This window comes from Centropristis striata, chromosome 19 (genome assembly GCF_030273125.1).
Source record: "Centropristis striata isolate RG_2023a ecotype Rhode Island chromosome 19, C.striata_1.0, whole genome shotgun sequence".
Lineage (NCBI taxonomy): Eukaryota > Metazoa > Chordata > Actinopteri > Perciformes > Serranidae > Centropristis > Centropristis striata.
In genome coordinates this window covers 14,660,568-14,686,667 of record NC_081535.1, presented here as the reverse complement: position 1 = coordinate 14,686,667, position 26,100 = coordinate 14,660,568, and the positions used below count along the sequence as shown (strand labels likewise).

At 39.3% G+C, this 26,100-nt stretch overlaps 1 protein-coding gene across 4 annotated transcripts in view; it reads right to left on the bottom strand.

Annotated features, from left to right (window-relative positions):
- The window catches only part of abl1 (c-abl oncogene 1, non-receptor tyrosine kinase), a 32,352-nt gene extending 8,469 nt beyond the window's left edge, over positions 1 to 23,883 (bottom strand). For 2 of the 4 annotated variants that reach the window (XM_059357998.1, XM_059357999.1), the window contains exons 1-2: positions 23,507 to 23,883; positions 1,704 to 1,868 (exon numbers count right to left, since the gene is read on the bottom strand). In XM_059357998.1, coding sequence (XP_059213981.1) covers positions 1,704 to 1,868; positions 23,507 to 23,633 — 292 coding nt within the window. In that variant the 5' untranslated portion in view covers positions 23,634 to 23,883. Of the gene's footprint in view, positions 1 to 1,703; positions 1,869 to 7,699; positions 8,288 to 23,506 lie in introns of those variants that run through there. The other 2 variants (XM_059358000.1, XM_059358001.1) reach the window with 1 other exon arrangement.
- Between the last annotated feature and the right edge of the window lie 2,217 nt (positions 23,884 to 26,100).

The window sequence follows — 26,100 nt, the reverse complement described above, 5'->3', positions numbered from 1 at the left end:
TGTTTTAAGTTATCCAAGAAGTAACCAGTTGTTTGCATACTTTCAATTATTTAAACATTATCTTTAAAGGTTATAGGTTATTCCTGCGATGCTGGGAACAGGTTTTCCAAGGCTATGGTTGTTGTGAATCTTTCATATTCTCTACATTAATAACAGGCTACAATGGCATGGAGACTGTACTACAGCGAAATGCAGCATGGACACGCAGGAATTCACTGTATCTAATGTCATGTTTTCATCAGATCAGAATCTCCTGCAGGGGATTTTCTTTTCCACCAGTCAATTTGGTGACCTAGACTAAAGAAATGCACTTCAGTGTGGAGTGGATAGAACAAAAAAAATTAACTTTAAATAACAAATTTAAATCCTAGAAATGGACGAATTTTGTTGACCAAACTCCAAATTAGGACACTATTGCACTGACACTATTTAAACATTCATTTAGCATAACTAACAGTGGTACAGTTGACATCTGTACAAGTTATATTAATATTGTTATTTTGATTTATGTTTGTTTATTTTGTTGTCGTCTATTTGCTTTCCTTCCTCTGCGTGGTGTTATATAGAGATTGTGTTTTGGGATTTTCTATGATGTGGTTGTGCATTTTTAAAATTTGAAATTCATTCAACTTGAAGTCATAAAAATAGAATGAACTGGAAAGTATCCTTGTACAGGACATTTTCCTGTTTATTCCGGTGCATATGTTCTCCCCTTCCTTCCTCTGTTTGTCTGTGTGATCCATCTGTGGTATTGTGTTAAAGTCGGTTCAGACAGGAAAAATACAACAAAAAAAACATGTGTGAGACCATCGTCAGGAAGTGAGAGTCAGACAGGGATGAAGACGGAGAGGGAAGAAGACGGGAAGTAAATAAGCAGATCCCCCAATAACATTCATAATGACCATAATAACCTTAATGAGACTTTAACTGTGTCTTGTCACTTTGTATGTATGCACTTCCAACAATAATCCCCAAAAGTGACAGTAGTCAAAAATGTAAAAGTTAGTTAGGATTATTGTCATATTGATTCTAACATACCTGTATCCCCTATATCAAAATGGTCAGAATTTTGGTCTAGGCGATAGTAAAGTTAATAATAATTAATAGTTATTTCATTTTAAGACAATACTCCAGACAATAAATCCAGCTCACCACTTTCTTTTACAGCTGCAGGTTATTTATTTAAATGTGTACATATTTAATTATATGCTGTAAATTTGCTAAATTTATTTTTTTTAGTATTTCAGTCAAATTATATTTAAAGTTCAACTACAAAAAGGTCTGTATATCCACAACTGTTTACATTCCATTGTTACAACAATAAAATATTGTTTGGGAAAAAAAAAAAATATATATATATATATAATTTAAATTCAAGAAAATCCACTATTACTAAATTCACATTTTTTTAAATGTAATTTATTAGATTAATCTATCTATTTTTTTTGCATTCATTTTTTATTCGATTTTCGGTTTAATTATATTTAAAACTCAAGAAAAATCCCCACTATAAAGACACATTCCTTTTAAGTTTAATAAATGCATGTCAAGTCAATGAGTAATCATATTAAATTATCATGAAAACTGCACGATAATTTTGCTATTATCGTGCAGTTTTAGTCATTTAGTCATTCCTAGTTCAACACAAACTACTCTATATGAACTTATGAGAATGAATGGCCTTATTCTTTTCTTTTACTCACCTTTAGTAATGCTGAGTGTGTTGTCACCACTGGCGACAAAATCATAGAGTGCGACAAACAGGTTGGGGTCATTCTCGCTGGGTCCGGCCAACAGGTTCTCTTTGGAGTTCCAGCGGGCCGCTTCTGTCAGACCCTGACTCTCAAAGTCTGGTCTCTGGAGGGCTTCTGAAAAAACAAAAGAGAACACATGCAGTTAGCTAAAATGTGAGGGAAAACATGAAACAATGTGTTTGGTATGCAGCAATATTGTGAGGCAGTTTTCCCATACAGCTTCACACATGGAGGATGATTCAGCAACAATGTCAACTGTTGCCTTTCCATGTGTCATTTAAATTCTTCGTCAACTGGGGCTTGCTCCAACAAGCAGGTCATCAGCTGTGAACCCAACGTGGGATTAGAGTAATAAACTTGATCATGTGACCCACTGTGTCCCTGCTGTTTTTATAACTTTTCATTTCCTGGATTATCCCCGCTTAGTTTTCATTTTCTCGAATACCTACCTAGACAAACTATCACAGATCAGACCGTGAGAATGTGTCTCAGCATGAATCTTCACTGTAACTGTAACATGGATGCACCCACAGGTAAAGAGGCCCGGGTTCAAAGTGCTTTAACTTATAGTTATGTTAATTACAGACACAGCTTGAATTATAGCAATTTTAGAGCAGTAAAACGGATGGCTAAATTACAAAATGGAAAAAATGTGGAGAAAAGAAGAAAATTGTGTTTAAAAAGAAGAGGAGGGTAAGGAGAGAACTTTTAACTGCAGTTTGGCCCTAACGTGAGCTTTATTGTGTGGCTTGCTCAGCTGTTGTCACACATGTTTTAGAGGCATCTTATATTTCATCCCCCCAGCTCACAAACACCCACATCCTTCCAACAGAGACAACAGGCTACAGCTGCACTCAGTTTTCACCTTCCACTGAGAATTTCACACCGAGGAAGATGTAAGGAGGAAATAGTTTAAATCAATTTGTAAGAAAATAACAATAGCACATAGTACATCATAAAGTGATGAAACACACTGAAGATGAACTTCATCGCCAATTCTCCACAATCACAGTATGACTGGGGGAAAACAATTGTGGCATGCTACTGACATGAGACAAACTGAAGTATTCCTGGCCAAGCACAGCAATGCATTAAACACTGGTGATATGGTAAAATAGCTTTTGGCCTCTACATTATTTTCATTGTTTCCATTGTCAGTGAGGATTTGGTAACATCAGGAAACAAATACTGACTTGTAAATGTGTGCCTTAAAATTTTTCTAAATGACGCCTTTCAAAACAAAACAGAAATTGTGGTCGGATTTGCTAATTTCCAATTGTCCTTGAATGTGTCATGTGTGCTTCCCTCCTGAAAAAATAATCAGATTCAGTACATTCTGCTTTTCATGGGAAGCCATGCATGACTCAGCTGAGACCAACAGTCATGTGACCAAAATTCATTGAAACTTTAACGGAAATGCAGGCTGTTTACACAGAGCTGAGAAGAGAGGACAACATAGTAGAGGTTGTAAAAATTTAAACAGTTCAATATGTTCATCATATGTGATATTTTTATTTATTTTACAGCTCAGTGGATGAACAAAGATTTAAGCTTGCAAAGGCTTTTTCTCAGGCTCGCTCAGTAACATGTTGGGAAGGCCTTTGCTAATATGTCTGAAATGCTGGTCACGGTTCGTTAAAACATAAAACCAGCTGTCAATGACAGTTTTAAATTAGTGCATCATATCATACCACTGGTGCCGCAGACAGGAATACTGCGGCCAACTTTAAGCATTTCCCCTTCGCCTACACACACAAACAAGCTGGAACAGTTATCTATTGTATTATCTCTGTCAACTGGAAACCATATCCAAGTTTTTATATTTCTATTTTTCTTTCTCCTCTTTATGCTCATAAAACCCTTCAAGAAGCTATTGGATTTGCCTTATTATTTCTCTAATGCATGTTACTGTAAAGACTGTTTTTCTGAAATGTGATATTTCGGAGATACAAGCTTTTCCTCATATGCTGGAAAAGTGCTGGAGCAAAACCAAGTCCCTCGGTTGCATAATGAAGCATATTACAACTTGCTCACCACAGTTATTGCACAAGTGGATATGAGTTGAGGGAAAATTCCACAGATCTACAGTGTGTTTCTGCAAAAAAAATGGGATGAGATCACTTGATGCATCTTCTACAGAAAGACTGCAAAGGTCTGTCTGGTCTGAAAGAGACCAGGGTGTAAAAACAGCCAAGACCATCCAGAACCTGTGTACTGTACCACAACTTAAGGAATATTACTTTGACTTGGGGAAAGGGATGGTGTGCACAAAGTGATCAAGGCACAGCTGGATTTGATGGAAACATAAAGCACAGAGTTGACTGAACAGGATATTTTGTGAGGGTGGCCTGTAGAGTTACATGCACCGTCTCTGGATGATTTAGACTCAAATACAGAGCTGCAAGCAACTACAGAAATACTATGTGAATGAAATCAGCTGACAAGCAATTGACTAGCAATGCAATTAGAGTGAAAGGGCCCATCAACTAATGGTCTACTCTCCTTAATGAACCTGGATGATTAAGTCCAGAGCGTGCTATAATAGCGTGTGAGCTTCATCACATTCTGAGTGACTATTTATCCACAGCACAACTCAGTTCATTAGTGTCGCTGTCCTGGAGGCTGACAAAGCAACCATCAATAACTGCACAGTCACAGTCAATGCAGTTAATAGTCAGTAGTTTAACAAAGTAATTACAATTTGCGCTGTATTTAGGCGGCCTGTAGATGTGTAAAGATGCAGCTCTATATGAGGATTTCAACTGAAGAGCAACAACCAAAAAAGTATATTTCCAATAAGAAGTCTGCTTAAACTAAATTGATTTATTAAACGAAATGGCAACTCCCCCTTACTTCCTAAGGCACTATCTCTGCTCATAAAACTGCAGTGAGGAAGCAAGGCAAAGCATAACATTAAGATTGTTCTTGATAATTGAATTATTAATTATAAAATTATTTTCCTGCCAAACACCTGACTTTTAATAAAGCTAAATTGAGTTATCATTTTTTTCAGATTACAGATCTTTTGTTTGTGACAGAATGTGGAAAAAAATCTTTGGGATAAAACTTTGGGGGGGAAATCAAATTGTGATTATTTATTTGTGATATTGCAATTGTGATATGAATCACAATATTGACAGGAATGGTCATTTTTGCATCATTATTTCATTTTAATTGAAAAATGTATTAAAATCATCATGGTGATTTTTGCAAGGATTTCGATTACTTGTGCAGCCTTACTGTAGTTTACAAGGAATTAATGCCATATTTGATAGATTTGGTGGAGTACATGAAGCCCAGAAGAAGAGCATGCTTCTGAGAGTTGGTGTACAAACCCTAGTTGTTTATCCAATAGAGCTTTGGCATCACTGTTGGAGCAGATATGACTTGTGTGCGTTCCTCAAAGCAATAAGTAATAAAAAAAGAATTTGTAGCACGCAAGACTAAAACTTGCAATACCCCGAGGAAGTAAACAGAACATATGTGGACAACAGCCAGTCACATGACTTTGTTGACAAGTTGCAGGCATCAGTGTGTTGGGAGGCCATTGAAAGATTTTCACACAGCTTCTTTTGCCAAGTTAGGCTTGCCAGCCTGAGCACACTGAGACAATCAAAGCCAAATGTGGTGCTTCTTTTAGTTCACAAACCTGCCATTTTGCCTGTGAGAAAACACCAGATTCAGTTTCATCTGGAGCATGCTGCTTGGCTTATATTCACATAGAATATTTTATTACCATGCAGTGATGAGGGATGTCAATAATAACCAACAATCACTCAGTTTTCTGGCACGTTGACAAGGTCTTGTGTAGTCTGTCTTGCAGTCACAGTTCGAAGTTTTTGACATAATATGGACCAGAAAGTCAAACGATCCCTTTTAACAGTGAAATATGATTCATTTTATACATTAGGTATACATTAAACACAACACATGAATGTAGAAACGAATCAAAACTTCCCTGACACAGTTTTAACAAAGCTGTAGCATTTTCAGTTATATTTTGTTGGATTAGACTCTACGGGTACTCAGGAGATTAAGCCCGAAGTACTTTTAAAAAAAAATATGGCTTGGTTAGACAAACAAGAGTAGCATGTTCCCAATAAATATTGTAGACAGAAAAATTATATACATAACACGAAGATCAGTCAAAACTGTGTCCATGTTTTGGGCTACAAAGAAATAGAAAAAGAGCTCTGCTAGGCAAGATGATGACCTGAGAGCCAGAGAGACATAGCATATGTCCAGAGTTTGGCCTGGTCATAAAGTGTGTGGGCAGCGCATTTGAGCAGTCCATGCCACACATGTCCACTTTATGGGCCACAAATACCACAGCTCTTTGTGAGAGGGCGACAGCACACTGACACATGGACCACGACAACACAAGCTCAAAGAGAGAAGAAAATAGAAGACGTACGAAAAAGGAAACTCAGGAGATGAGTGAGCAAGAAACAGAGAAAAAAATAAAGGCTTGTTATCAGACTGCAGTTCTCCAGAGATATGCTGCAGAGGGGGGATTGCAGCATGTCTTCACTGCATTACTGAGATGACACTCAAAATGATTTGTGCAACTTGTAAAGGATTCATGGCTGTGACTGCATCCAAACTCACACTGACGCAAGACTTGATAAGAAAACCATCATGACTGATTCCACTTGATGACCAAGAGTATCCTGCTAGATTCCATTCATCTTAAATAGGCTGTTTCACACCTTGGATAAAAGGCAAATCTAACAAACTACCTGGCACAATAAACCAGCAGCAGCCTGGGTCCAAAACCATGAATCTCTACAACAGTGTAGTCCTCTTCCATGTTATTTCTGAAGGATGAAAGAGGAAAAGTCTCTAGCTTACATATTTCTCTTGCATCACCTGTCATCACCTGAGTGGGAGGTGGTGGAGAACTAGAGGAACAATTCAGATCATATATTTGATAAAGTTCTTCCCACTGTGGGAGGTCAGTGTGGTCCATAGCCTGATGGAAGAACCGCTATTTTCATGATTAAGAATAACTACAAGGGTATCTTCATTCTAATGATGTTAACATGTTTACTACTTGGAGAAAAACACAAATGAGGCCTCAAGTAGTTCTTATTAGATTGTTTAATTTGAGGCGGAACATCTCAGCATGAGATCTGTAGTGCCTTGTACCATATGGTCTGGAAATTAGAGACTCTTTATCACTGTCATCCACTTCAGTGGAGAGCGTACCAGGACTATTAACTCTATTAAATCATTTGGTTACGCAATCTTTGGCACACATAACACTTCAGTGATTCTTCCATTGCCAATCAATTACGATGTTGATCATGTACAGACTTTATGTGTCCTGGATTTCTTCAAACTCCCCTTGTGTCCCCTTCATACATCATGGGCAAATCAATTACCCACTTTTATCTGTGACCAGAACTGTGTAATTAGAAGTAATGGAAAAGAAGTAATTGCTAGGCTGCACACTACAAAGAGTGTGTTAAAAAAAATACAGCTCAACATTATCTTCTAAATTCATTACAGAATCAGTGAACAAGATCCAAGTACTGGAACATAGCGGGGAAGTGAAAAGGAGAGCGCAGACTGAGATTAGATCCCCTCTCCTCATAAACAAGAGTTAAGTGGGACACGACCAGGAGTCAGATTTCCTTGTATTCTCTTCTCAGTCTCTTTTTCCACTTCTTTCCTCTGCAGCTAGCCAGTGTGTCTGGCCTCCCTCGCCCTCCCCTGTGCTTACTTTCTGCTTTCCCCTCCCCATTCTTCTGTTTCCACAGCGAAGTAATTATTGTTGAGCCTTTTACCCGGTGATACTTCATCATTTTATCTCTCTTTTTGTCTCCTATACTCTTGCTTTTCTGTGTGGCATCTCTAATTAAGTTTTTTGTCTACATTTCTCTAAAGTAAACTTTATGCCCAAGCTAAAAGCCGACACTCCAGCCATCACAAAGTATTCTTACCTTCCAAGTAACAGCTGGATGAGGACGAGAGGCCTTTCTTAGATTTACACCCCACCAATTTCAGGCATATCTCCAACATTTTCATTTGCTTTCTTTCCCTTCCCGCTTGAAAATGTTGTTGCTTGATAAAATCAGACGTCCCTTGAACGCTTTCCCTCTACATGTGTCCAACGAGGAAAAAAGTTCGAACACAGGGAAAAACGGACAAATGGAGGATCAGCAACAAATCAAAATAGGTATTGAAAATACTGGTTTTCTTTTTCTCAATCATTCAGCTGCTCTTTATCCTCTTTTTCTACCCAGTCCTTTCCAAAACCGAAAAAGCAAAGTCCTCTGTCCGGCAAAGTCTATCAACTTTCTCTTCTGAGCGTCTCCATGTTTTTTTTCTCCCTCTTTTGCTTTTTGGTGTTTTGGTCAGCTCCACTTTTGTAGGACACAGCAACTATCCAAAAGAGCAATTTTGGTCCAAAAGCTTGCTCAACCTGTAGATGTGTCAGTTGAGTGGGCAGTAGGGCAGTCTGAACGGTGCCATTCCTCTCTCCTGTCCCCTGTGTGAGTGTGTATCTGAGGCACAGGGACTACTCGTGCTACAGCTGCCAACAAAGGGCCTCTTTCAGGCTCAGCCTGCAAACTCAATGACATCAGCTGAGCCCTCCCACCTCCAGCAGCAAACACACAATGAGAGGGAGAGACCGCTACCACACACACAAGCACTCAGCAAGAAGAATACAAACAACGGCACACCATCACCCCAAATTCATGTCAACACATGAGACAAAAGCTGCAGAGGTCTCGTTTAGAACTTCGATTGAAGTTTAGATTCAGTTTAAACAGTTCTTTTTCCCTTCTGTGGAAGTCATGAGATGATTACAAGAAGCTCCTCCTCCAACTTTTTAACTCCCCCTTCCCCCCTCTCTCACTGTCCTTCTGCCGCTCTCTCTCCTTTTTGACCATGTCTGTTCCCTCTCTCTATTCTGAAATGTTTACAGGTTGAAGAATCGGTTATGGAAACAGGACCGGGTTGTTAAAGACAAAGCTAAAGGTCTCAGTCAAGAGCAGCAAACAGAAAGAAAAGTATAACCTTCAGCAGCCAACTCTTGACTAAATACACCACTCAAAGAAGGCTCATTTTACTTATGCCATTTCAAATGGGAATGAAGTAAGCAACATGTTTGAATTGATTAAAAAGAGAACATTTATCTTTTGATCTTGAGAAACATGTCTGACCATGTGATTCTAGACGGTGGTGGTTGGGCCATATCTGGAAGGAACGAATAGTCCTTGGCAGAATCAAAGCCATCTTGGGACACAACTTCTTTTAAAATCATCTCTTTTCTGTCTCAAAGAGTAGTGATACACAACTCAGTCAGAGGTTTAGTCATACTCGTGGACTAAATAAACTGAAAGTTAAACTGTTCAAAAGGTTAAAAAGTTGAAGAAAACGTCACTACAGCTGTTGCTTAGAACTGATGCAGAGAAAAAGCATCCGGGAATACTGATAGCATCTCCAAAAAAAGTAATGTGTTGAAATATTTGCCATCTGTGCACTTCTTCCAACAATTGTTGCTCCATCAAATACAACAATGCAAACATCTTAAATCCTAAATTGAAGTGCGCCTATTTTCCTTGAATACTTCTCTTCACATTGACATCCTTTTCTCTTTTGGTCCAGCAAACAACAACAACTCATATTCCCGCTCAAATTATGTCCAAACTCGACCAACATGTTTCTTCTCCCATTCTTTATTATTATTTATTTATTAAGAAATGTGGGAATTGTGTATTTCTCTGACGTATTAACAGTAGGCCATCTACAGAGGGTGAAGACCTGATTGTAATACAAAAAAGTAGCGATGCAACATATACTGTGAAACTTTTGTTGTTATTGTCAATGAGATTGTCAAACTCATTAATAATTTCTGAGGTGCACTCTCTATTTTATTGCAGGATATTGTTCTGCATTTCTGTTGTTATATCCACTTGTGTTATATGGGCTGAGAGGATTGATGGCCGTCATTACGCTGAAGATTGAAACCACAAAAACACAAGAGCGGCTATAATGTACTGACTATGTCCGGCAAATATTTTTCCATTTAAATGGCAAACATCACTTCAGAGATAAGGCGCCCAGTCAAGTGGGTGATTACATACTGGTGGGAAGCCGGCTTGATGACACAACAGCACATAGCATGAGTGCCGAGCCAACTAACTGGCTGACCTGGACTGGAATTTCCAATGAGGGGGAAAAAGTACTGACTAAAAATATGGCACATACAGAAAAATATAAGATACAAAGGCTTTGGCAGCCTATTCTTTCTTAAAAACACGAAGTGAAAGCAGTTACAGTGGAGTGCTCGTCTATGTCTGTTGTTGATTAGTCTCTATAAACCGATATCTGCACATGAATGCAGAATCTGTAGGCAATGGTAGACATTTGTATCGGAAATGCCCATCATTGTTTACCCACCACTGTGGCGGCTGGGTTGAAAAATTCGCCCTCATTTGGCTGGTGGTGGTGTCGCTTTGCAAGTAATGACCTCAGTAGCCCTGGTCACATGGCACCAGGCTCGACATCATCGCTGCAGTGCTGGTATGGCAAACATTTGTGTTCCTCTCATGCACCACCCCAAACACCAATTAAGCAGAAATGCAGGCTTCCTCAAACTCTGAGAAAGGCCCATTAACTTACCGCAGTCACAAAGTGTTGGGGGAGATGAGAGGATGAAGGGAAGAGGAGAGGGGGCTATAAAAATGGAGAAGGAAAAGAGGAAAAAAGGTTGCAGATGGAGAAACATGAAGCACATTGTTTGGAAGTGAGCTCATAGGAGAATCGCTCGCTCGCGTTTTATAATCCGGGCCGTGTATGTTAACAGTTAGCTGACGTACATCCACCCACGGGATGGATTTTGGCAGCTTTCCTCTCATGTACCCCCCCCTCCTGCTTTCCCGATTCAATTCTTTAAATCTTCAAGCTGAGAACAGGTTGTATTCCAAACTCCCAAGCAGCAACTGCTTTAAGATTCGAACTATAACTGGTGCTAAACCATTTGTATAATGTTGACATTAAACCACATCATTACTATTTAACATGTCACATAATCATAATGTCATATTGCAAATCCTCAATATCAATTGCGAGCCAGGCATTGCTTTTACACTCAGGGTTCCTACAACTTTTCAAAAGTCCAATCAAAGCACTTTTCAAGCATTTTCAAGGTGCATTTTCATGCTTTTCAAGCACCTCACAGCTGTGGCAAATTATATATTTGTAGACAGCATGTACAGCATACTGATTATTTCCCATCTTTATCACATTATAAGATATATTGTACTATTGTGTTTTTTTTATGACTGAAATTCACTAAGCAAGAATGCACATGCATATGATTAAATTGTTAACTGCTACTGACATTTGCAATTCATGTTTTGACACGTGGAAGTAGGCCATTAATTTATGATGAATGTATCCTTCGTAAGAACATACTGTCTTTAAATGTTCCGATACTACGACCATATTTATGCTTCATTTCTGTCCCACCCACTCCATACAATGAGGGCACACAAACATAATCACACTGTCTAATAATGTCAGAAATGTAAGCTAGCCAACAGTCACATAAACAACATAAATCCTGTCCTTCAAAGTCATAAAAGGAGGGTTATTATGCTTTTAAAAACAAGAAGCTTTCTAATTACAGAGGAGGATAAGGGTGGGAGACGGGGGGGAGACAAAGCCGCATAGGTTCCTAATAGAGATTCAGCACTGCACACGGTTCATCATTCCACTACATTGCCTCACCCAGTAGACACAGCAATCCCTAACAGCTAAGTGTACTTAAATATCGGACACTCAAGAACCAGGTATGTATGTGGTGTGTGGATGTGTGTGCGCGCATGTGGCTGTTTACTCAGGGCCCTCTTGAGAATGCAGCCAGAGTGTCTGAGGCGTGCAGACCAGCACATGAGGTTAAGGGGTTTAGAGTTCCACATAATTCTCCACTTAGTATTGTCCACAGGGAGAGTGGACACTTAAGAATAAAACAGTGGCTTCTCCGGTTCAAGGTTAAGGGCTCTAGCATGAGCCTGAGGTGGTAATAACTTACTAATGTGGAGAAACTGAGCATACAGAATTGCAAGAAGATTTTTTTTTTCTGAAGCTTCTGATGTGCAGAAATCACCATATGCACACAGAGAACAAAAGGCAAACAACGTTCTTTATGATGCTCTCCGGGCTATTAAAAAGCTGTTTTCTAAACTATATTTTACATAGAAACAGTGAAACTGACCCAGAGGTCATTAAACACATTTTATAATGAAATCCCCTTTATGTGCATGGTCACACACAAACTCTCTCCAGCCAAATCCAAACCTCTCATTTGAGGTGACCCGTTAAGAGTCCACTGTCAGCTCAGCTTTACAACAATCATTGATACGGACGTGCCAGACAGAACTGCGAGCATGCAGAGCTGAAACAGAGAGAGTTAGGAACCATTTTATCACGATGACAGACACAAAATAGGGCAACACAAACCAGGTGACTAAGCAGAAATGTGCTCATTTCTCCACATGGTCCAGACAACTATGTAGTGGCAAAAATATGCAAACCTGGAGAGAATAGAAATGTATGCATGCTAGCCTAGAGTTAAAATGTCATGCTTTGAGCAAGCCAAGTCTACTATTCATCACTTGTCAGGGACAAAATGCTGCGCTAGTCATCGTGTTGAAAAGTTCTGTGAATTAAGGAAAGCCCAGACAAATCAGAAATAACAACCTGTGTGTGCGTGTGGAGAGGAGAGGGTGCTAATCCAGTCATATTCAGAATTTAGTTTAACTACTCAAGTTGACCCAGAGTGCTGGAATGAAAGCAGAACTTTTTATATTCCATTGTTTTATGAGTGTGCAGACTAGGGGAGCCAAACTCTTTCAGGAGGGGGAGAGAAGGCAGAAAAGAAAGGGGTGTGTGTGCTCGTGTGAGTGGGAGGTTTGCAGTTCTACAGCAATCGAAAGAAAAAGCTAGTGCTAAAACTTTGGGTCTAATTTATCGATTCTACAGTGTAAAAAGAGACAACACCTTAATAAGAGCAGACGGACAGAGTAAACAGGACAGAGAGTCTGTTTTTGCAGACTATCAAGCTTTGAGATGTTATCTAGATGCCTGGGGAAAGACCCCATTTGTCTGTATGCCCATTGGGGTAAAAACAGAAACAGATACATGTGGCTACGAAGCTCTCGGGCTGAAGCAGTGGAGCTGCTTTGGTTCTTCTTTGTGTCTAAGTGGATCCAGATGCAGCAAGCATAGCAGGCCTCCTCTTATAGCGCTATGAAGAGGAGCTTAACACAACACAAAGGGACAGGATAGCATACCAGTACTGTATGGACTGAACTGGTGAGGGGGGGAAAACAAACCAGACAATAATGTAACCAGCCAGAAGATGCCTGGGTGGATTTTAGTCATTCCTGCATAAATTAAATAGAAAAAAAATGCTTGATGTCAAATCATGCCTCGTTGGATTTTTATCCTGTAATCTGCATGGGGAGGCTCCCTGACCAACAGGGCCCATAAATGGCTGAAACTTTCACAGAAAGTCAGAGCTGGCATCCTTAGGTAGCAGGTTGTCTGCAGAGAAAACAACAGCTGCGCCTGGAGCTGCCTGCTCGGGCATGGAGAGGGGAACAGGGGGTGTTTTTCTGCCTTTGAGTGTGTGTCTGTGTGTGTGTCTGTCTGCGTGTGTGTGCGTGGACCCGGGTGGCGAAGAGCTGCCACTTTGCATTCCTAACCAGCTTGGAAGTTCTCTGTATGCATGCGAGTGTTGTATGTACTGTATGAGTGTACAAAGCAGGAATAACCAGTAAATAGAAGAAAAGGAAGCGCTTCTTCTGGTTGCCTCTCACTGTTATGACTGGAAGTTAAGATTGTATACAATGCACATAAAACCAGCCAACCAAATATAAAGTAATGTACGGTATTTAAATAAGCAGCTGATACATATATTCAACAAACAAAAAGATATTTCCTTAGATATTTTTTTCTTGTCAGAATCTGGCCTATCTCAAGGCAAGATTTCATCACACTGTTGCAGACGCTGAAGTGAATCCAAATAACAAAAACCAGGATGAGAGTCAGTGACTCAACAGGACTGTTTATCCTAACCATGCTTACACTTTCAATTGTTCTGTTGCAAAACACTGTGTTCCTTATGTATATGGAAAAGGCTTTGGTTTAAGCTTTTGTTTGTACTTTTGTGATTTTTTTTCTTCTTTTGTTAGTATTTTGGATTTTTTCCCCCTTCAAAGTAACTTCATTACAAGTATATGATAATGTCTGAATTTCAGCAATTAAACACTCATTTTAAGTTTTTCTAAATGTTCAAACATCAAACCACAAATACACTTAAATTTTATGGACCAACCAACGACAGGTATGCAAGTGGACGCATCATTTCATGCACAACAACCAAATTTTGTTTTTGAAACACATCACATAATTCAGCTCAACTGGAAACGCAGATTTCCATCAAGCATCCATAACATACTAAAAGCAGCATGACCTTGTCAACATGGCATAAAAAGTGGCAGATAGCAGATAACACATACCTGCATAACCATATTGCATAAAAAATACACATTCTGTTAGCTTCTACTCTGTGAATGATTATACTGTTGCTAATTCTTGCTGCTTGTGCTGTTTACTGTTGTTTACTGTACACGTTTGTGTGCTTCATTGTCTGCTGATTTTCATTAATTTAGCCTGTTTGCTTGTTTTTGCTTTTGTTCCATGTCAATAAAACTGTTCTGTGAAGGAAAAATCCACATAAAATAAAACCCTAAATGAGAGCAAGACAAAAAAATAGAGAGAGAGAGAGAGAGAGAGAGAGAGAGAGAGAGAGAGAGAGAGAGAGAGAGAGAGAATGACAAAAAGCAGAGGAGAAAAAGAGGAAAGAAAGGAGGGAGGGAAGGGGATTGCACCAGTTATTTGAGGGAGGAATGCACAAGAGGTCACATTCTTCACTCCACTGCTGTGGCTTGCCCTGTGTTCAACTCTCTCTCTCCTTTTTTTTCTGTGTGAAATGGGTAATATTACTCAACACACCTCTGGTGCAACAGATCACATATAAACACAAGCTGTCGCCCAGGAATCTATTGATGTGGTCATGCTGATCAGATAAGTTACTAAGTTATACAATAGGTCTCTATCATCAGCAACAGTTTGACATGTCAAAGGGGAAAGAGAAGAGGTGTAAATGATAAAATCAACACTGGCTGAATGCCATTTAGTATTGTAGTACTGTGCATGCTGGCTCACCATCACACTGTCATGGCTTGCTGGTAAACATGTACATCATTAATAAACAGATACTTCGCATACAGAGCATATTTCCATCCCAGTCTTACCTTAAAATGTTGTAAAAAGCTAAAATTCTAATACATCGATCCTGATTCAACAAAATTACCGGTCATTTTAACCTCCGAACTCATCTCGGACTGTGTGAGCTAGCTGAAAAATACCTAAAATGTCATGAGCACAGCTCTAAAAAAAACATAAAACTTGTGATTCCTCACTGTAAACCACCCATGTGTAGACTATAGACTATAGTCAGACAGACAAAATATGTGACCTCTTGTGCATTCCTCCCTCAATCTGGTTCTGGGTTTCTGGGGGAAATGTTCACACGTGTATTGGTAGAGAACTACCTTGACATTAACATTCAGACGTACAATTTTAGACCTGGACATGATAAAATACTGTGTATTGTATCTGTATATTATATGCGTTTGCTGACTTAATGCACCAGCACATGACTTCTAATTGTGGTTGATCTTGATAACAAGAGTCAAATAGTGGGAACTTGTCAGACATAGACTGCCTTGATTTATAAACACAGCTGTTTTGACTAGTCATCCGCTAGGGTGGTAATAAAGTGGACTCCTTTCCAGGTGGTCAAAACTTGATGAGAGGGGAAAACACTTACTAATCAGCAAGGTGTCATCCGGCAAGGGACAAATGTGTCTCACACACACACACACACATCCTTTCTGGCACACTAAAGGGACAGTCGTACTATTCATCAGTCTACATTGTTCTGGTGAGAGCTGCAGTGTTGAGGCTGTTGAAGAGATATATGCCTTCTCTCAAATATTATGGGAGTATATGGCACTTGGCAGTTTCATGCAGAAACTATAGTTCTACAAGAAGTTCTGTGGATTATTTTGAGTAACTGGATCATGATTTCTGGAAAGAGACATTGCTGTTGAGTTTTTCAAATATATTTTTGAGTGCCATATAGTCCATATCCAAGAGAACTCAAACCAAAATGATCTAAATTGATTAAAAACACTACAGATAAGGAGGAAAATGTTATTTTTTTATTTTGGTGTGAACTGTCCCTTTTTGGTTCAAGGTTAAGAAGTAAACCAACTAGATATGGGAAAAATCCTATTACTTGAGAGTTGCTCAGGCTTTGTGTGTGTGTGTGTGTGTGTGTGTGTGTGTGTGTGTGCATGCCCATTAGTCTGGAGACATGGCCAGCCACGGCGAAGGACAAGCCACCAGGGGCCTAACAGCTGGCCTGAATGAGGCGCCTACACACACGCGCACACACACACATACAGACATATACACAAACCCCCTCCTCCTGTCTTCAGAACCCACAGGGATCATGGGAGGAGATTTGGTGTATAGACTGTATAGATTCCTCAAGTTCCAGCCAAGAAAGAGCCAGACAGACTAAAAGAGAAATGGATTCACTTACTGCATAAACGCTGAACGCAGCTGCTGCAGGAAAAACACATGCACAAAAATCAAATGATGTCACTGAAAGGCTACATGAGAGGGGGTGGGGGTGGTAGACTGTCCAAACTTGGCCCACAATACAACTACCAAAAGTACACTTACAATCATCACTTAAAAATTAAAGCCTCTTCATATACGCTTAAGATTTAACCCTTTAAAATTACCATTTATATATCAATTACTCACACCGTGCTACCTAAGTCTTAAAGAAAACATGATTTTTCTCACATGCCTCCACGGAAACGGAGAATTTGAAAACGGCAGTAAATCCTTAGCGCTACCCACGAAATATAATCCAAGTCTAATTTATCCAGTCATATGCTCAGTACTTCAAAAATACACATGCATTTTTGCTAAAATCTTACTATTTAAAACACTCCCACCACCACGTGTGAGCCCAGATAACTAGCATGCCTGTGTAAGTGTGAGTGTTCATGCAGACGTGCTTTAAATAGTAAGAATTTAGCGAATGCATTTAGTTGCCCATGGACACAATGTTAACCGGTGTTTTCCTGTTTTCTGCCCTGTACATGATGCTCCGGCACCCGCTGACCCTGAATAGAAATGAGCAAATAAAGACAATGAACAAGCGGGGTGTCATCTTCCTTCATCCCCACATTATAATGTGCCTTGAACATACTTGAGGCTTTGCCAGTCTGGCCTCCGGGCGTCAAACAGGGAAAAATTGTGGAGTGAAGCTTATGAGTAAGAAGAAAAGTCCTGTTGTGACCATACTGAACCCTGTCCAAGCAAGAAGCAACATGCCAGAGGTCCTTACATTTTCTGCAACCCAACTCGTCTGGCTGATGACCATAGATTGGCACTGTTCTCTTTTTGTTGTCTGTAAATGAAAGTTGGCTGTAGTAAAGTTTTGGGACAACTAGGGCAATCAGTAGCCAATCACGTGCCAAAACCGCTGTCTGTTAAACCCGTACACTGCTTCCAGCTGTTGTTGTTTTCCAGTAGTCCGCTAGTTTTAAGGGGATTTACAGCTAATAGGCTAAGCTTCATATAAAGGCACATTTTCATGAACAAAATGCCTAAATAGAGGACCACAAACTACTCTCTGGCAAACCTGTAATGATGTAATGTATCGAGAACCTGGCTCTATGGTTTGCATTAAAAGTTGCATCATTGAAACTTGCCAGAATGTATTTACTTAGAGGCAATACAGTTTATTTAATACACTCATAGTATGTCAAATTTACATACAACTGAGATACATGTGACTGGAATGGCACGGTAAAAGAAGCAGCTTTTCTTTATTACTGTATGTGTGAGTGCTATAAGGTTTGCCCTGTGGCCTTCAGATCTTGATTAGATCTTGATATAATCACTGATTTACTAAAACAAAGGATGAAGAATTCAAACATGGCAGCCAATTTATTCCAATTAAAATATGCTCATCTGCAAATAAATCAAAAATGTTTCTACTGTCTCCCACTCTGTGTGTTTCTCTAGCAAAGCCTAACTGCTGACACAGGATGGCAGATAAACAATCGTTGGCGGCTGTGACTCAGTTGGTAGAGCGTTCGTCCAGTAACCGGAAGGTTGGTGGTTCGATCCCCAACCATGGCCGATGCTGCGTTCATCGGTGTGTGAATGAACTCCCAATGGTGTCCCACCAGTGTGCCAGTGTAGCCTCTGTATGGTGATTGTGTGTGTGAATGGGTGAATGGGCGTAGTGTAAAGCGCTTTGGATAAATGCACCCCATTTACCATTAAATGGCTCTTAGTAATTTGTATTGGATGCAATAGTTTATATTTCAATGACTAAATGACAAATTGTGAAAGGCTGTGTTTGTGTGAGTATGACTTCCTGTAGCCACTTCATAGTAAAAGCCTTGGATTTTACCAGTGATTAACAGGTTTTTAATATGAAGTATTTGCATGAGTAAAATTCAGAGGGCTGATCAGAAAACTGCTAATGCATAAAAGAGTTCCTACAGGAATATTGGGATCCATAAACTTGGTGTCATATTTGAGCAAACCTTCTCCTTCAAACACCTTATTAACAACATTACAGAACTAACTTTTTTGTCTTAAAAACATTGCCTGTCATTAACCCTCCTCTTTCTCAGCTGCTGAAACACTCATCCACACCTTCACCATCTCGACTCCTCCAACGGTGCCCAAGTCAAAACATCACATCACCCCAGTCCTTCAAAACCTCAACTGGCTCCCCATTCATCAAATAATACAGTTCAAGTCTCCTCATCACCTGCAAAGCCCTCCACAACCTAGCCCTCTCCTACTTAGGTAGACTTTTTCTACCTAGATATTCCCATCTGTAACCTGCAGCATTTGTACCTGACCGTGTTCACCAATGATAAGTTGACTGAGGCTTTAGTTTTTGTTGTGGGACTGCATCTTTGGGCCATAGTTTATTTCTGAACACTTGGGTAAGTGTGTATAAATGTGGATGCATGGGATGTATTTGTACCTATGAATTTATTTGAGGCTCTGCACAAACTGTAATAACATATTTTCTTGGAAAAGGACAATAAATCTATATATCTACCTAACTTAACAGGAAATAAGCTAAACAACATACACACCCGACACAGAATAAATACACTCTAATTCTATTGTCCTATCCTATGGTATCTAGGTCACAACTGTATTGTAGTCTTATAAAACACATTAACCCCCTAAATAAATCTAACCACCAGGGGGCAAATTTCCTTTGCACCATCAAATGTGGGCACAGCAATGACTAAGTTACCCTCCAAATCAGACAATATTGTTTTGATCCTCTTTCCTTTGAACCCTCCAACCTCCAAATCCCGCTCTGCTTTCCTATTTCCTCCGTCAGCCCTTTTCAGGGAATGGCAGGAAAACAAATGAAAAGAATCATTCCTTCATTGAATACTTTTACACAGCAATTCCACTTCCTGCATACTGAATTTATGTGGGGTGGGAGTGGGGGGCAAAGCTTATGCTTATGACAATAATTATAGTTACGCCATCTTTGGTGTAATAATTCTATTACAGTTAAATTAATTTGGGATTTTCATATCCAAAACTGGTACTGGTGTGGCAGGGACAAGCTGCAGTAGAAAGCATTTAGATATAGTAATAATGGATGGCTATGAATCTGTTCAATTTATGTACATTTTAGCACACATAAGTGGACGAACATGACCAATGACAACATCTGAACAGACATATTTTCAATCCAGAATGTATTTTTGTATCTACAAGTAAACATTATAAACAAGAGAGAATTTGACTGGAAAAAGTGATCAAATACACTCTTCTTCTGTGCTTTGGGAAATTGCTGACCTGGAAAAAGAATAATCATTGGATTAGAAAAAAGTATAATCCAATGCGACCCATTTGCCTTAACTCACTTTAGTTGTGGTTTACTTTTCAACATGTTTTTGCTGTGTCACTGATGTATTGAATTAATTGTATTTAGAATTAAATGTGGAGTTATTTCAAGTATTTTACATTAGAATTACATTCCCGATTCCAAAAATGTTGGGACAATAAAAACAGAATGCATCTGAACAAGTGTACATATTTACAAAAAAACGTTTTTCCAGTATTAGCATTAAATAACTTCATTGAATTTAGGATGCAAGGATTTGATCCTGCCTGGCAAGGACTTACAAATCATTGAATTCTATTTTTATTATGTTTTTCACAGCATTCCATCTTTTTTGGAATCAGTATTATTTCTAAATACTCTCTCATTTCTGCACAAAGTTGCACTTTGAATGTTTAAATGGTGCCAATCGATCAAATTCTACTAAAAGCTCTGCGGTCGGAAAAAGCATGATATTTTCTATATTTCTAGCTAAAGCAGCATGCAGCTATACAAACGTATTACGACCTGGTTTGTTGTTTATGAGAGAAAGAAAATGACAGTATGGGTATCAGAATCGTCAGATACTCAAGGTTCCTGTATCAGATATTAAAAAAGGGATATCGAGCCTTCCCTAGTTGTGCTCAGACGTGTTTCTTGAAAACAGGCTTGGTAACCTACTGCAGCTTGCACCGACCAGACCGTGATTTATCGTGTTCCATGGACACCTTACGGAGATACTCTCAGCCACACACAGACGAAAAGTGCTGGAAATACAATGTGTGAGTTATGGTTCCAGAAATTCACTACTCTGCTCAATTCCTTATGATCTTTGCTAGCTCGCCAGTGAGATCATACCTCCCTGCTGTACAGTACACAGAGCTGCCAAAAGCAGAGACAGGTCTTTGCTTGCCCTCCACTGCCTCCGTCTCTCACACAGGCAGCTGCATGCAGAGGTCTGAACCTGCCTGCTGAGAAAGCAGCATGGCGCTGACTAACCGAGTGTTAACTAGCTGGAGCTCACCAGGGAGAGAAAGAAAAAAAACATGGATATAAAATCATGTGTTGATATTGCCCTCCTCTTGCACTATGACTCACATTCCCTCTCATAGTCTAACCTGCTCATCACAGGAGGAAAGGGGCAGAAAGGGAAAAAGAACGCCCCATGTCACTGACCCTATGCCAAATTCGATCCATTTACCGGCAAAGGCTTTCATTCTGTTTTTCTGACCTTCCCTGTCCTGTCCCCCTCTGTGTTATGCAAGACTGAGAGAGTCAGTGGAAAGTATTCCTGCCGAGGCATTCAAAGCCCTACAGACACATTTGGTAAACTTATCAGTTAGCTGGATGCATGGCACATGCATCCGGTTCAATGGCAAGTGAACATTTTAACAAGCTTGCAGTTTAGCTCCATCTCTCAACTAATATATAGATTTTTCTGTACTGGAACTTCTGTCTAAAATTTTGTTCTGCGTGGACAAATATATTTTCTATGAAACTCAGCAATACTTTCCACTGATGTCTTAAGATAAAAATGTTATGATCCACCTCTAGATTATGTTGTTTTATTACCCCAACATCCCGCCGAGTATAAATTACATTACTGAGCATCAAATCTGAGGCTGTTGAAAGATAAATAATATTATATTAAGGTTTTTTTTACTTTGATTTATGTTAGAACCTCACTGTACCTTTGTTATATTGTGTTGTGCTATTCTGGCCAATAGAATAGGACGTAAACCACCATGAAAGCCTTTTCATACGCCAAAACTGGTAAATAACAAAACACTGACTGTAAAAACAAAAGGTGAAGTAACGGATGATGTCACTATTGGTTTCTATGGGTTATGATTAATGCTACAAAAGTGGGCTTTCTGTGCAATCTCATGCCTATACTAGATACTATCTAAAATGTGATATAAGGATATTGGACCATTGCTTTGCAAAGTATGGTGAGGCTATGTGCCAACAGCATGCTAGCCTTCCCCCGGAGTTTTCCTGAGAAGTGCAGCATGGGCGTGATTAGGTCATTCAGGCAGGTCCATGATTCAAGTGTATCTCTTTAGCTACAAATAATAGCTGTATCCAAAATCATCCATCATTCACTAACAATTTCACTTATCATTTTATCTGGAGGAATCACTTATACCCTCTACAGTGTAAATTAATCTCACTAGAATTTCACTAGCTTCTAAATTGTTTTTTTAATGGTATCTTTGCATATGATATCTAACTGGATCTCTTCATTTTTGAAAAGTCATCTGATTTCATCTGAAGATGTGCTAGTGGGCTGTGGAAACTTGTTATGGGTGATTTTACATATGCTCTGACATTTTATTGACAAAATGATAAACTGATATGTAACAATTTGCAAATGAATGAATGTTGGACACATCCTGCATGTTTGCTCCTACATCCAGAATATTTAGCAGCACTTTGTGCTGCACACCATCCTGTATAAACACAGGAGGAGCCACTGTTGAGCTCTGCCACACCTCCTTTACATCATAGATGTGAAGGTATTCTTGACTGTTCCTGACTTCTTCATCTGTTCCTCAATCAAGGCAAGCTTCGCAAGGGTATGGGATAAGGATGGGAACTGACCTATTTTGTACTGTGTGCCCTGTTTACATAATTCTGCCGAGTTCTAAGTCCACACTGCACGACTTTAAGAGTAGAATCAAATGTCACAATTTTTTTAAAATGCTATGGGTCTTAGGTTGCTGTTCTGTGTTCTATTTCTGTGTAACAAACAGATGGCTGGGAAATCTGCGACCACAGGATCAATAGCCTATGCTATACATGCATCAATATCAATACCTGCGAGTAACAAAAAACCACTGTGTATAAAAATGTAAAAAAACTCAACTATCCGTTTACACCCCAAGGGAATATCTCAAAGCTGCACAATCTGTTTGGTGTTTTATAATGCTATTTAAAATGTTGTATTGACAAAAAAATTTCTGAGCTCACATTCATTCAAAGTAATGTCAAAATTCTTGTAAGTGAATAATTTCTTTCATCTACATTTTTCCTACAACATGTATAAAATATGGTCTTTATTGTCAGTGTGATTATGGAAATGATCAAATACTGAGAGCCTGAAAGTGTGAAAAGTGAAATTGTACTCAATGTAAATGGAACGGGTATCAATAGTTCTAAATGTACAAACCAAAACTTATTGTTAACCTACTTTTTTATATTCAGTGGAAAGAGCTTCTCTGGTTGCAGCTTACCGCTCATGTGCTTGATTAAAGGCTGCCTGTTTAGCATCACAAAACAAATCCCACTCAGTATTGATTAAGTGACAGACAATCAGTCAAGACCAAACAAGTGATCAATCAAACGTACAGATTCATTATACCATCATAATGGCTTAGTGAGCTTGTTATTAATGTGTGGTAAGGTTATTTATAACAGTTAAAATGTATTACTACAATCTTTCATTCAGCTGGCAAGCTGCATTCTTGATGATGCAACCAGAGAAATGTTGAGGCTATCTGTATATTCTTGTGATTTCTAATCAAGTATAAAAACTGCTTCAGCATCTACTCGTTTTAATTATGGAATTGATTTTGTTGATGGCCTGCGAGGACATGATGCTCTAAATGATGCAATGCTAATGCCTGAGATTCTCATTAAACAAATACAAAGTACTAATGACAAGTGACATTACTAGGGTCTTTTCAGAGATATTTGTTCTTACCGTGCACAGCAAAAACGTTACAGGGCTGGGTCCCATGGCGTGACGACTCTCTCCTTCCACCTTTGATGAAAGCCGGCAGACTAGGTCTCCTCTGTTCCCCTACAAACTTCCCCGGCTGCTGCCCCATAAGGGCAGGGTGCCAGGCCGCAGCCGGGACTCTCCAAACTGGACTCAATTGCTCACCGTCCAACAGTTGGCCACTAGGCCGAGAGGGGATTGGGAAAAGACGGGAACCCCTTTCCCTGGCTCAGTCTGTCCTCTCCTTGAGTATGGGTGATGTGGGTCACCTATGCAGATCCGTATTACTCCAGTATTTCTCTGTTTATCATGCATTAATGGATCCTGAGTGCTTCACAGGTCAGAGAAAGGCATATCAAAGTAATCTGGAGGGGAAGAAAACAATCATGAATCATTGATAATTTCATTTACAGTGATATGATCGTTTCAAACTGAGAAAATGCATAAAAACACCACATACTGGACAAGTGATGCTGGTTTAAATTCATACTAATAATAGAGATGCACTGATATAACTGATATGAGTATCTGTATCGGCCAGATAACATTTTAGGATGACAGCAGCCGATGATTATCTGGTGCATTACATCAATTTTGCTAGTTAGGACTTAAACAAACAGTCCTTTAAAAACTGTATTTTTTATCATGAAGATTTCTTTCAATAAATAAAAACAAAATAAACAACAATGGTAAAAAAAAAACCTAAAAGCATTGGTATCTGCATCAGCTATGGCCAAATTGTTATTTTAAACAGTCAATCAATATCAGCCCAGAATTTGGCAAATCGGTCCATCCTTACTAAATAAATAACACCTTGACAACAGTTTAGTACAGATTAGCATAATTAAACACGGATATCCTATAGTTGAAACAAACATTACAATTAATCCAAGCAAATTACCCCTTTAAGATTCAGTGCCAAATCATTCACCATATGCTAAACTTGCTATAAAAATGCCTAGGCTTGATTTGTCACTGTCCTACTTCACTATGTTGTCAGTACACCTATATTACATGTTCATCATTCTGTGAACAACCCCATTTGCCTGGTTTATAGTGACAGATTAGGAACAGTCTCAGTATACCCAGTATACTAGAGAGTATACTGCATTTAGTATTTATAGGCGACGATGCAAAAATAGTAACCATAAAACCATCGAGGAAATGCAAAGTTGTAAAACAAAAACATCACTGAGCTACAGCAGAGCATTAATTAATACTATTCTTAAGCCCTTTGTGCCTATGCAACTTGTTTTTTGACAACAGCAATGTGAAAAAAAACATTAAGTCAACAACAATAAGCACTAAAGTAAAAATGACACACTTCTACCAAATTTCTTAAACTTGCACCGTCGTTACAATATTTTGGAGAGAAGACAAGTGAACGTAAACTTACAGAAAACATTGATATTGTTGGTTAGCTGGCGACCTCAAGCTAATGTTGAAGGTAGCCATGGAGGCTAACTAACGTTAGCTGGTGGTATGCAGCGCCAGACCCTTAAATGCACATCGAGCACTCAACAGTTGGTTCTTGCTGGGTCGCTGTTAACACGCTGCTTATAAACGTCGGACAAGTGCACTCAAATGTCTCCGAAAAACATCTCTGGTCACCACAAATGAATGCTTTGCAACTGAGCTTCCCAAAGCCAGAGTTTGTTTCAAACTTCCGTGTCCACTCTTCCCGTCTTGCGGAGTTTCTTCCCCTGTGGTACCCGGACTAGAGGCACTTCAATCAAGGAGGTGAAGAGAAATCGAGGAAACTCAGCCGGCCAGAGACCGACGACTCTTTCTGCAAGCCCTTTCCTCTGTTTACAGTCGCCGAGCTCTTCGTTGCCGTCCCCTCGGTTCGCGTACTTATTCATCGCTCTCACGTGAAAATCTGAGCAATAAACTTTGGCCAGAGAGTAGTTGTGTCGCTGGTGCCGCCATACTTCCATACGCAAGGTGGTTTACAGAAATATGTGGGTGGGGCGACGTGTGACGTAGAGTACGTGCGTGGGCTAGTACAGGGGACCAGAGCAGAGGTTTATTATGCTGGGAGTGCAGGAGGACAGAGCACCACTAAGTCACTCCACTGAGAGGGCATGGCAGAGAAAATAAGATCAAGGAAAACCTAACAAAACCTTATTTTAAACTTCTGGTCTGGTTGTTGTATAACTCGCCTTGCTTATTTATATATTATGTTATTTATATTATACTTAACATATGATAGCAATTATATTTGATACTCTATACAATAATATATCAGCTCTATGAGGTAATCTATGGCATATTGTGTTGTATCTTACATTAAGTTATCATATATTGTATATAATGTATATAGTATATAATGTTGCACTTAACTGTCTTAAGGACAGGAGCAAAAAATAAAAAATAAAATATGCACAAACTGCATGCAGTAGGCCACCAGTATGCAGAAGGGGTCTAGCATGTAGAGCATCCTGTATGGTACTGTGCATGGTAAAGTGCACTAGTTTACTCTGCATTATGTTTTCTCTATTGCAAGATCATATTAGAGGGCCTTTTTTATCATGTTTTAGCTACCAAAGGGGCAATGAAGATGCTTTTTTCTTTTT